Source organism: Malus sylvestris, chromosome 6 (assembly GCF_916048215.2).
Source record: "Malus sylvestris chromosome 6, drMalSylv7.2, whole genome shotgun sequence".
Taxonomy (NCBI): domain Eukaryota; kingdom Viridiplantae; phylum Streptophyta; class Magnoliopsida; order Rosales; family Rosaceae; genus Malus; species Malus sylvestris.
In genome coordinates this window covers 3424873-3438008 of record NC_062265.1, presented here as the reverse complement: position 1 = coordinate 3438008, position 13136 = coordinate 3424873, and the positions used below count along the sequence as shown (strand labels likewise).

General features: G+C 37.3%; 3 protein-coding genes across 3 annotated transcripts; 2 read left to right on the top strand and 1 right to left on the bottom strand.

The window, feature by feature from the left end:
• The first annotated feature begins 1584 nt into the window (after nucleotides 1–1584).
• LOC126625729 (14-3-3 protein 10-like) lies at nucleotides 1585–3119 on the top strand. Its single transcript, XM_050294793.1, has one exon. The coding sequence runs from the start codon at nucleotides 2410–2412 to the stop codon at nucleotides 2947–2949; it is 540 nt and encodes a 179-aa protein (XP_050150750.1). The 5' UTR covers nucleotides 1585–2409; the 3' UTR covers nucleotides 2950–3119.
• A 1846-nt stretch (nucleotides 3120–4965) lies between these two features.
• LOC126625720 (probable xyloglucan endotransglucosylase/hydrolase protein 30) lies at nucleotides 4966–8308 on the bottom strand. Its single transcript, XM_050294782.1, has 4 exons — nucleotides 7861–8308; nucleotides 7593–7693; nucleotides 7188–7396; nucleotides 4966–5729 (listed from the first exon to the last, which is right to left on the bottom strand). Exons 1-4 carry the CDS (start codon nucleotides 8087–8089, stop codon nucleotides 5201–5203), a joined length of 1068 nt encoding a protein of 355 aa, XP_050150739.1. The 5' UTR covers nucleotides 8090–8308; the 3' UTR covers nucleotides 4966–5200.
• A 1107-nt stretch (nucleotides 8309–9415) lies between these two features.
• On the top strand, nucleotides 9416–11149 carry LOC126625723 (deoxypodophyllotoxin synthase-like). Its single transcript, XM_050294785.1, has 4 exons — nucleotides 9416–9825; nucleotides 9904–9950; nucleotides 10328–10602; nucleotides 10722–11149. The coding sequence occupies exons 1-4, from the start codon at nucleotides 9449–9451 to the stop codon at nucleotides 10965–10967; spliced, it is 945 nt and encodes a 314-aa protein (XP_050150742.1). The 5' UTR covers nucleotides 9416–9448; the 3' UTR covers nucleotides 10968–11149.
• Nucleotides 11150–13136: the final 1987 nt, after the last annotated feature.

Sequence of the window (13136 nt, the reverse complement as noted above, 5' to 3'; positions counted from 1 at the left end):
TAGATATTATTTATATTTAATTTTAAATTTTAAATGATTTCTGACCACATGATGTATGATGAATATACATGATTTCTGGATCCCCAGGAAAAGGATCCAATCCTTTTCCCTTCAAGATATCAAAATTAAGGGATTTTTGTGAAATCTATATTCAATATATGGCACCAAAAATGGCAGGCCAGTCCTTAGATTTTTTAGGTCCAAGTGGCGACACCAAAAAATATGTCTTAACTCTATATATTAAAAAAAATTATTTGTTTTGACATGTAAGACTTAGATAAAATTACACTTAAAAAAAGTTTCAAACTCAAGAATTTAGAAATACGAAAAAAATCTAATTTATTTGTATTGAGAGAAGGGAACCAAACAACCCCGACTTACATCTAGTAGGTGGACTCTTTGTACCCGTCTTCCCCCATTCCCTTTTAGTGCTCTATCTCATAGGAGAGTCCGCACACAAGAATATCTCCTTGATATTTCAACATTTACTCCTAAACAGAGTTTTGATTTGGTAAAACAAAAAGTAATAGAATAAAATACTTGGAAGAAAAAAGAAAGCGAAAACCAAAGCGGAGATTACAAATTAAAGTCAATTATACATGAACAGTTGGTAAATCCTTGTGCTCATCTGACGGAGATTACAAATTTGAAAATGACTGATCAAACAAAAAAAAACTAAGTGCAAACTTCGAATTATAGTCAAAATGTCCCTTCGGTGACATCCAATAAAATTGAAACAAATACAGAGAAGATTAGTCAAAATGAAAATGGCTGATAACAAAAATTGGAGTTCAGCAAGTGAAACTTCAGAAGGATTTTGGAAACCGTGCTATAGAGGATGGGTGGAGGAGTTCTTTTTCCTCAAGTTGTGTTATAGTGCTTAAATTTGAACAAGTGGCAAGTTTTGAGTGGCTAGTAGTGTCGTCTAACATTGTCCTGCATCAAGTTAAAATTCATACAAGTTTTTCTCGTGTATTAGAGATGGTTGGAGTCAAAACTTAAATACTATTTTTCTGGTTGAATAAAATTAAAATTTTAAGTCACTTTGACTAAAGTATCATATTGAAACTCAAATTAAAGTCTCACTTTAACGAAGAACTTACAAGACTTAAATGTATTTAATATAATCGCCATCTCGATGGTTAGATCGTAATTGTATTAAATTTCTGAAGCCGGAACGAGATGTCGTTGTTTTAAGCTTCTGAACGCGGATTGTAGTGACTGAGACTTCTTTCACTTTGACGTCAAAATATGGAGGTGATGATGATTCATGTTGGTACCATATATTAGGCCTTGTCTTTGGGCCTCGTCTTTGGGCCTCATCCCTAAGTCCATGATTTATGTAAAAGGGGAGGGAGCCCTTATTCTATAAAAGGGACTCTCCTTCACCCTCATTAAGGGAGCCTGACCTTCACAGAAAGAAAATAGAGTCTCAACCCTCACAACAATAGAGGGCAATACATTCTCAGCCAAACAGAGAGCAAAATGGCAAGGGATGCATCCACAGAGAGCTCCATTACCGATCTATTGTAATCCATACATTCATATAGTGAATCAGAATCAACATCAGTGTGGACGTAGCCCAAACATTAGGGTAAATCACGATACATCTTTGTGTTCTTGTGCATTTGTGTGATTCACGGCGGAATTTACATTGGTCCAAGATCCTCCGGATTTTGTGCATCAACATTTGGCGCCGTTTGTGGGAAACGACACGAAAAGTTATGTCGGTTCTCTTTCATTTTTTTTCATCTCACCACTGTGAAACCTCACCACAATATCCACCGTGAATCAGCAGAAACCCAGGAACCAAAGTCACTGCAAAACCCATCTCTAAAAAATGCAGAAATGAAAACTCTCTAACGCTCGCTCTCCGTCATCTCTTCCTCTCTTCCCCTATATTTGCCTCTATGGCTCACCTCTTCAAAGACGTCTCTTCGCTGGGCTAATCCAAAAGAGGTATCACCGCCCCCACAACCACCACAGCCACCGCCTTACCCGCCAAACCACTTAGCATACCCACCAGATCCATTTTCACAATGGGCACTGATCTCCCATCCCCACTCGGCCAGCTTTCGGCCCAACTCAGCAACTCGGACCTTCGACTCACCGCCCACGAGATTTACGTCGCCGCCTGCTGCATATCCACCGGAAAAGCCTTGACTTTCACACCCTCCTCCGCTGACTCGTCAACCCAACACGCCAACTCCCTCAAAGACTCCCCCGCGCTGCAGAGATTGCTCACTTCCACAGCTGCCAGAAAGATGAAGAAAGCATTGGGTCTCAAATCGCCGGGCTCCGGCTCCAAGAAGAGTCATGAGTCAGCCGGGTCTGGGGTCGGGTCAGGTCTAGGAAAGCCTAGGTGGGCCATGATGGTGGGTGAGCTAATGAGGATCCAAATGGGGATTTATGAGGCCACTGACTCCAGAGTCAGAAGAGCTCTACTCAGGATTTCTACTTCTCAGCTCACCTGCTCCAATGGCTTCCGTTGTCCCTGAAAACCTCAGCAGAGAACAGTACGTGTACATGGCGAAGCTCGCCGAGCAGGTCGAGCGGTACGAGGAGATTGTGAGCTTCATGAAGAAGCTTGTCGTCGACTCCATCACCGTCGGGATCGAGCTTACGGTGAAGGAGCACAACCTGCTTAGCGTCGCCTTCAAGAACGTCATCGGCTCGTTCCGCGCCGCCTGGCGCATAATCTCGTCAATTGAGCAGAAGGATGAATGCCGCCACAACGAGGAGCATGTGGCGCTCATCAAGCAGTACAGATCCAAGGTAGAAACCGAGCTCTCCGCCATCTACGCCGGAATCCTGGAGCTCCTGCGGTCGCACCTTGTTCCTTCGGCTACCACCGGAGAGTCCAAGGTCTTCTACTTGAAGATGAATGATGATTACCATCGGTACCTCGCCAGGTTCAAAAATGGCGACAAGAGAAAGACCACCGCCTAGGACACCCTGGATGCCTGACCCGGAGATTGCATGACTAACAAATGTTGGCCAGCTACTTGAGAGGAAGGGAAAATAGCTTTTGGGTTTCAGACTGGCCTCTAGCTCTCCTTCGACGACAATGGCTGGAGACAAAAAGGTTTATACTTTGGCTAAGGTCTCCGCTCACAGTTCCACTGTTAGAGCAATGATGGACGAACAGAGAAGATAAGAACTTTATTATCACAACTTGCAACTGTCGACCATCAACATTTTGAAAAAGATAAAACTTTCATCATGAAGGGGGGTGCATGTTCCCTGCCCATTTTCTGAAAAAAGCCATGGGAACAAGATAAGATTCTTTTTGTTATTATTTTATTACTTTATTATTATTTTGATAAGATCCTTTTGCTTTACATCTGTGTGTATATTCTTTAACATGAGGCCACATCATTTCTATCACACCTATATAGTGCGTTCCTAGTTTGATTTGCTTTACAATGTGCATATACTTTACAAACGCTTGTCTGCAATCTTCCTTACAATTATTTTATTAATTAATATTTTATTATTACATCTTTAATCATTCCTCACTTCATTATCTAAAGTGGTAGGATAAAAACTTTATCATACAATATTTATTGGCCTAGAGTATTGTGACTGCCATTAAATTATGTCACTTGTACAACATGTGATTTACCACACAACTGAATAAATTATTCATCTGTAGTAGGCACATGATACAATGTTTTGCCTTGACAAACTTTGTTAATTTGATTTATTCATTATATGGTCATACTTATACTGTCATTTATTGTCAGGAATTATTGAGCAACTAGATCCACTGATCGACATTGTTGCTGATTAAAAAAGCCTACCGACACTATTGATCAGCCTATGGATCACTGAGCCACATGCTTATGGTGACAAATATTTAGTTCGAACAATGATCTCTTGTCTAACCTGACAAGCAGACCTGAGTATTGGGCCTTGTCTTTGGGCCTCATCCCTAAGTCCATAATTTATGTAAAAGGGGAGGGAGCCCTTATTCTATAAAAGGGACTCTCTTTCACCCTCATTAAGGGAGCCTGACCTTCACATAAAGAAAACAGAGTCTCAACCCTCACAACAATAGAGGGCAATACCCTATTAGCCAAACAGAGAGCAAAATGGCAAGGGTTGCATCCACAGAGAGCTCCCTTGCCGATCTATTGTAATCCATACATTCATATAGTGAATCAGAATCAACATCAGTGTGGACGTAGCCCAAACATTAAGTTGAACCACGATACATCTTTGTGTTCTTGTGCATTTGTGTGATTCACGACCGAATTTACATTGGTCCAATATCTCCTCCAGATTTTGTGCATCAACAATTCATATGATGAGTTTGTTGATCTCTATAACTTCAAATGGATGTCTCTGATGATAGCACCCATAACAATCATGATGACAAACTTGATTGGAATTGATGTTTCCGTCTGTAGAACAAGATACAGTGTGAAACCAAAGTGAAGCCGCTTGCTTGTAGGTCTGTTCTTCAGCTTCTGGGTGGGCTTAGCTCATCTATATAGTGAAGCTAAGGGGCTTATGGAGAAGACGGAAAACTCACTTTTTCTGTAGGACATCACAAAGCACTGCATAAAAAATCCCACGTATCTTTAACGAAAATCACAATCTCTCTCTCCTTTCTGTGCTATCAGTCCTCTTTCAGGCAGTATTAATCCAGTTCCCTTGATTTATTTTGTCCATCTAAATTCAACTTGAACCTCCTCTAGGAATGTTTCATATTTGAATTTGAGGTTCAAACCGAAGGCGTCATTCCATTATCCAGTTTAATTCCTCGATAACTCATTTTACTCATTCATATTTTCTCATACATGCATGAGAACGTGCTAATGGAGTTGCACACTGGAACATGGGTTATATATAAATTCGTACCTGGTTCGAGGAACCTCGAGATATAACAATTGTCTACTTAAGGATAGCACTCTTTGGGGATTTAAATTCCGGACAAGATTTCAACGAGGCAAAACATAAAAAAAAAAGGAATGCATATAATGATCCATCCAACAGAATGGAAAACTAATGATCAATAATAACACATCAAGGGTTGAACTTACATTGGAGTGAGAACAATAGTGTGTGATGTACAAACGTATGGAGTATGGTACACTAGTACAAGCTAGGGTTGAATTTACATGCATGAGATGTATGAATTGAATCGCAAATAATATCTGAAAAAAAATTGAAATGTGTGATCCATGTACCATCATCATATGTCTGCAGCGTTGTCGGAGTTAGGGACTGCTCGGTTGCGTTTGTGGGACTTCCGCTTGGACTGTCGTTTGTGGCTGCCGCCAAACTTCAACCTGCCAGTGTCCTTGAAGCGTGCCTTCTCGGCAGGAACGGTAACGCACTCGGGTGGTGGCACTGGGTAACGCAGCGAATCATAGCAATATGAGTAGTACATGTAACGCTGCCGAAACCTGCTCATGGCAGCTCGCCGCTGAGGCGAAATGACGGAGTAGTCTTGGGTGGCGAGGTGGGTGTAATGTTCCGCACACGCTTCAGCAGGAGGGATTTGCTGGATTGGGTCGGCAGGGCAGCCCTCTAGGGCTAGGTCTTTGAACTCTGCCACGAAGGGGGCATATTTGTAATTCACCTTGTATTTCCCACCGGACGTAGCCCAACTGCTTGCATCCCATATAGTCGTATACAACGACATTGGCTTTGAAGGATAGTCAGCACCCATTTCTTCATTTCGCACCACCTCTCTAATTGGAACTTCATCCACGTAGAATCTGAACGTAAAATTTTCAGTCGTATATTTAATCACAATTATAATGGGAAGAAAAATTAAAAATAAATTATATATTACCATTTCAATTTCTACGTCAATAACTACTATAAGAAGACAATTTTAAAAATGCGTAGATATTGAAATATGTAAGTAGGCAGGCAATGATGCTCAATGGTGGGTGCATTCGTTAGTTTGGTAGCCTAACAAAATATGGTCTCCCATTTTTTAAATATAGGATGTTTTTTCTCACCCGCTTTCTTTCTTTAACTCAATAATTTTATAACTTATTAACCACTACGCAGTGACTCAATAGTGGGAAACGAATTTCAAGCTCATATTCCACACTGTACATTCAAAGTTCGATTTTTGGGGCTTGCGAATCACACAATAGTGGCCAAAGAGATACTGAAATGTCTTTGCGAGTCTTTTCAGCCTCCAAAAAATTGGATCTTCGTGGTGAAGCAACTAGCTGGTCTTTTTATTTTATTTTTATAACTTATTGTATATAAGAACCTAATTTTCAAGCAATCTGTTTAACCTATCACGTATTTTATTTATTTATGACTATTATATCGAATAAATCAAGCTAAGAGAACGACCATAATTAAACAAATTTAGTGTGTGTTTATCATATTTCTTTATATATAGTCCAATTTTGTTACAATTGTTTTCAAATACTAATACATCAATGTCGTACATTAACGTTACACAGTGACTTTGTAGAATAACATCTTTCAGTTCATATATATACTCCTGACATGACATAAAGTATTGTGTGCATCACACATAAGAAATGTCACTTTCAGTATGTGACGTTTTTTTAATCAATAAATTTGTGACATTATCTTGCTATTAAATTTTAGTCCATACCTTTAATTCATTATATAATTCTACATTACCAATCATTTAATTGATTAAATTCATAGGTTAATCTGGTACAGACACAACATGTTGGACTTTGTCACAAGAAGGAGATATATCATTTATAATTTTTTTTTTGGAACTCTATATCATTTATAATTTATGTGATGTTTTTAGGTCGAAAATAGAGACGTATTTTTATCGACTAGTAAGCAGAAGCAACCCATACGCAATCTCAAAGTGTGTATGGCCTCCCGTGAGGTCAAATAAAGCATACAACAAAGTCTACAAAGCATGCGTATTGCCTACCAGCGTTAACAACAAGAATCATCTTGATCCATAGGTATACTAAAACTTTCTCAAAACATTCTTTTCATCTTTCTACGCATTCTTGTTTATTTTTAACTATTGAATTGAATTAAATAAAAATAAAAATAAAAATCAACAAACAGCAATGAACATGAACAGAAGGAAATTAAAAACAAATGTTAAAAACATTTCTCTAGAGAGGAAAAACAACAAAACAAAACTAAGAGGAAAATGAAATTAATACTTGATTAGATGAGAATTGAAAAAGAAAAGGATCGATAGGACATACATGATTTTTTCGGGGGTCCAAAGGATGCTGTAGCGGTGGAAGTCTTTGGTAGGGTCGAACCAGAGGCGGTAACGCTCTTCGCGGCCGCGGTTGGTGCTGCCATTTCCGTAGATGTTGGTTTGGAATCTCCATGGCTTCCCTTCTGTGTTCCCTAAGAATTCTATGTCCAACTCATCGTGGCTCTTTTCGAATACGTCCGCGTTTGATGTCTGTTTGTTTGGTCATCGCAGCCACACAAATTTAGAAACAAATTATAATTACATCTACTTATTTAGAAAATATCAACGAATCTCCCTTCATTTCCTCCCAACTAAAAACGGATCATTTTACGTAAGAAAAAAGGTCGTTTCAAATTAATTTACCATATATATGCTTGTGTTACGTAGAAATAATAAGAAAACTTACGTAAAAAGCAACACAGATACCGGCAGTGTAATCGGATGGCAACTTAATGTTAGCGCTGAAGAAACCATGGTTGTAAAGATTGGAGGAGATGAAGCCAGAACCTTCATTAATTTAAAATAAAGAATTAATTAGTATGAATAAAAGAGAGTATTTCAAGAGACAATTAGAGAATTCCAAACTATGAATCGTAAATGATAAAACTATTAATACAGCCTCTCTGTGCGCGCACACACAAAATACAAATGAACGAAAGAAAGAAAGAACGAACCTGTGAAGCGATCAAGGAGGAGACGAACACCTTTTCCGTCGGGGGAGCGGACAAGGTTGCCGTCGCCGAAGAGAGGGATATAGCCTTGGTCGAAGGGGATGGTGGTCAGGTTATAGAACGCTGCACCTACGTTTCCAAAACACACAAGGATCAATAGTACTAACCTCAAAGGATGGAAAAAGAGAGAAACTCCATTAAACCAATATCTACAACGTTGTAACCCCTCCATTTGCTTTCGATATTTTTTTTCTTTGTGATTCAAATTTTGATCGATATTTGCCTATTTTTGTTTAAATTTCTCTCTTTTCTCTCTCTCTCATCCGATCCCACCTCTTTCGATTTCTCTTCCAAAGTCTGTTTATATATATATCCAGCAGCTAAGAGGCCAAGAGGAATTCAATGCAAAGGTTACGAGAGAAAGAAAAGGGAAGAAAGTATATGGTCAGCCTGCGGCTGCTGATTTGTCATTGAATGTTTTAATTAATTATTGGGATGTTCGAGAATGCCCATATTTCGCTGGGGTATTACCCGATTGCCACTGGACTGTGGTGATTGATTAGCTAGGGTTGTGAGAAATAATTACATACAAAAAGAAGTTGGTCCATGGTGGTTACAACCAACTTACAAAAAGAAAAATATTTGGCAAACTTCTTGTAGTATAGGAGTTTCTACATTTTTGTAATTATAGTTTGATATATACATAAAATTAAAAAATTAAAAAATTGGTGTGTCTTTGATATATTATAGGAAAACTAATGAAAAATGCTTGAAAACTTTGAGTTTTAATGATAAGGACAAAATAAAGGGTAAAGTGAATAGTACCAAGATTGACTTTTTAGTGTAAAAATATGGTTTTTCGTTAAAGTGAACAGTACCGGGAGCTTTTCGTTAAAGTTCCCATATATTATTTCTGGACACATTTTTTTTTTTGTTGAATATTCTCCAAACATATCAAATTTTGTAAATTATAAAGACTTGTCTCAAAGTACTATTAAATTACCGAAGGCGCTCTTGGTGGAAGTTTTTTTGGTCTTGCAAGAAGCACTTCAAGTGCTTTTTCAAGATTCACTTGCATTTTTACTAATGATTGATTCTAAAAATACTCTCATCAGAAACGTTTTCAGTCATTTTAAAAATACTTCCAAACGAGCCGTAAATTTCTACATACAATGCAAACTAGAATTTAAGTTTTAAAAGAGATTTGAATACATTAGAATTTTAAATAAAATAAAGGTTGGGTAGCGACCTTTATTTTATTTAAAATAAAGTAGTGTGTGTCTATATATATATATATATATATTATAAAATGATATTAATGTATGCAGTAAGTGATGGATAACAAAATCTAACAACTACATATTCATGCACGGGAATAAAGATCCAAACAACTAAATAACAAATACGATGTGGATCCTTGTGGGATTGTAATGGGTTTAATTGATTTATGCCAAAAGAAAAATTACTAAAGCTGATATTCCATTTATAATTAACTACTCTATAAATATCAGTTTAATCGGTTGAGAACTTACAGCTTCTAGTTCAATATCCATAGAGTCCTCAAAACCTCTTAACTTGTGAAAAGACAAAGATGAATGTCACAAGTGTTACCCAAACGGTACCCAAAATTCCAGTAGTAGATTTCTCCCAAGAGGATTGCTTGAAGCCAGGGACAAGTTCTTGGCTCTCAGTACGTGGGAATGTTTGCCGCGCACTCGAAGAGTTTGGCTGTTTCATGGCAGTCCTGCCCAACAAAGTTTCACCTGAGCTTCACGATAGCATGTTTGGGACATTAAAAGAGCTGTTTGATTTCCCAATTGAAACTAAAGTGCAAAATCCGCAGGAAAAACCTATACTTGATGGTCATTTAACGGGGCCTTTCCATGAAAGCTTGGCAACTGGTACAGACAGTGAAAAATCGCGCGTATTCGAACATCATTTTTGGCCTAATGGAAATGATCAATATCGGTATGGTTTAGTATATATTTGATAAATGATTGAGTTTGGGATATATCGACTCACCTTTCACATTGTTCTTTTGTCTAGTAAGACTGCTGATGCGTATAGAAAAGTGATGGCAGAACTAAGGGCTGGTTTGGTATTGTTGTGCTTTGAAAAAAAACTGCTGTGAGAATAAGCGGCTGTGCTGTGAGAATAAGCGGCTGTGAAATAAATCAGCAGAGCGTTTGGTAAACTTTTTTGTAAAAATGCTTTTGGAAAAAAAAGCAGTTTGATAGTGGGTCTTTTCATTAAAAGAGCACTGTAGTTCCGTGTGCTTTGAAAAAAAACCAGTTTTCCAAAGCTACAAATAGCAGCTTCAGCTTTTTCCTTTGATTTCAGCTTATTCTCACAGCAGCTTCCAAAATAAGCCATTTTTTTTCAGTTTACCAAACACCTAAAACCCTCACAGCTTTTTTTCATAGGTGCTTTTTTTTTAAGCACCTCACTCCCAAACTAGGTCTAAATCAAGTGGTTACAAGAATGGTATTCGAAAACTACAATGTAGAAAAATACCTTGACGATCACGTTCAATCGATTGTGTCCACTTTCCGCTTTATGAAATATAAGAAACCAGAGAAAATGGGAACTGGACAGGGTCTATCCGTGCATACAGACAAGACTTTAACTTCCATACTCCACCAAAATCATGTCAAAGGTCTTGAGATATATACAAAAGATAACAAATGGATTGGTTTTGATCCTTTGCCTTCATCCTTCCTATTCATGGCATCTGATGGATTTCAGGTATGCCACTATACGCTTCCATTAATCATTCTATTTCATGGATATAAATGAGGCTGTCATAGACTAAAAGGGGTTCTATTTCTAGTGATCAACTATAATCTATGCTTTTTCTTGCCTAGGTTTGGAGCAATGACAGAATACCATCTTGTAAACATAGAGTCAATCTGAAGGAAAATGAGGAAAGATACTCGTTTGGACTATTTTCATACTTGAAAGGGGTGACACGCGCACCGGACGAGCTTACCACCGACGACCACCCCGTGAAGTATAAGCCATTGCATATGTTGGATTATGTTCAATTTTATATGGCCAATTATCTTAATATTGGGGATGGGTTCTCTGTCAAGGAATATTGCGGGGTTTGATTTCCATGCTCAAAGGCTCCAAGCTTAGCTTATCCCCTAGTGTCTTTTTTTTTTTAATGTATTGTGTTTTTTTCTTTTATATTTTATCAACCACGTTGTGTGTTATTTCATTAATGTTGCTATATTTTAAATAAATTTATCATCACTTGAAAATAGTCATCATCTTTTTTTTTTTTTTTTTTTTGAGAGAAATACGATATTAGATATTCCATTCGAACAGCGGGGTACAAGTACAAATTGACAACAAACTGAGGATAGCGTGCCTATTGGGGCTCAATAAAACCTTGCCGGAGCTTTCAACCGGTGGAAGGAAAAAGAGCGTCCCACACGAAACAAGGAACTATCCTCAAATGTCAATACAAAAGCAAATTACAAGGAATTCCTAAGCAAATCATGGGGAATCTTCCGCCCACCAAACATGTAGCGTATATCCATTGCTATGCTGTGAGCATCAACCGTGCGGCAAAGCATGCGACCATGGCTTCCATTGTCCTTTCCACACGATGCAACACCAACATGAACCACCAGCTGAAAATATCTCCAACAAATTGGATTAGTTGGACCAACAGCCACTTACCTATGCCCGCAGAACTACAGACAAAGGCAAATTACATAACAAGGGAAAATTACAAATAACTACCAATTTTCGTACTAATAACTAGCAATTTTCGTCACATGTCAAATTCGTAAGAGTTTTTAATATGCTCCCCAGTATCCTAGCAATATATACACCAAAAATTTTGCAAGTTAAATTCTTAGTCAAGTTCCATTAAACAAGATTTAACGGCCAAAAATCTTGATGTATAAGATTTATAGGATCAATAGTACTAACCTCAAAGAATGGAAAAAGAAATAAACTCCATTAAACCAATATCTACAACGTTGTAACCCCTCCATTTGCTTTCGATATTTTTTTTCTTTGTGATTCAAATTTTGATCGATATTTGCCTATTTTTGTTTAAATTTCTCTCTCTCTCTCATCCAATCCCACCTCTTTCGATTTCTCTGCCAAAGTCTGTTTATATATCCAGCAGCTAAGAGGCCAAGAGGAATTCAATGCAAAGGTTACGAGAGAGAGAAAAGGGGAGAAAGTATATGGTCAGCCAGCGGCTGGAGAAATTTTTAATTGTGACGAGAATACGGATGGTACACCATGTGTTTTTATGCAAGTGGTGAAATTTTTTAATATTTAAGTTATTAACTTTTTAACACACATAATCCACCATTTATATAGGGACATGTGGTGTACCACTTCGTGTGACGGTCACACTGAAAAATCTCTCAGCAGCTACTGATTAGCCATTGAATGTTTTAATTAAGGGATACTTTGGATGCGGTCCCTAATCTTTAACATTCTTTGACTAAAACCTTAATGGTATTCAAATTTTGATTAAAGTCCCTTGACTTTGTACACCTCATTCTATTACAATTAATATTTATATTTTTATACTTTTGACATTAATTGTTTGATATTTTATGAGATTTATAATCCTATAAATTTAAAATCCCTCATTATAATACTATTAGAAAAGATTACAATAAAAAAAATTCAAACATTTTGATTGAATAAATGGATAAAAACTATGTAAAAATAAGAAATAATAAATGGCAAAAGAATGTATCCGTAGTGTTAAAAAAGTTGGTACATTTCACATATAACAAAGTGGTAAATTAATAAAGAAGAATGGGTACATTATAAATAAATTAGGGTACAGATAAAAGATTAAAAAATTATGAGTACAAATGAATTTTAAAAAAATATAGGCGCTAAAAAAAATTAATACATGGGTACAAAATAAAACTAAAAAGAAAATACTACAAATTTAAAAAAAATGTTGCAAATTAAAAGTGGGTACAAACTAAAAATATAAATATATGATACAAAGTTTAGTCATAAAACATAAATATACCATATATAATTTTTCTATCATTAATTAAATATACAATGTAACGTGATGGTATACACATGGGTACAAACACAAATAATGACACACCACGACCCGAAATGTCCATTAGGACTCCGAACCGAGTTGTGCTGGCCGACACCTGGAAGGTGACGAAGCCATAAAGTGTAGTGATGGTAAAGAATTAGTCCTAGGAGGGTCAGGGGACACCTCGGCCCAAACGCCGCCACGCCACACGTGAGTTCCCATAATCAAAACCGTGAGG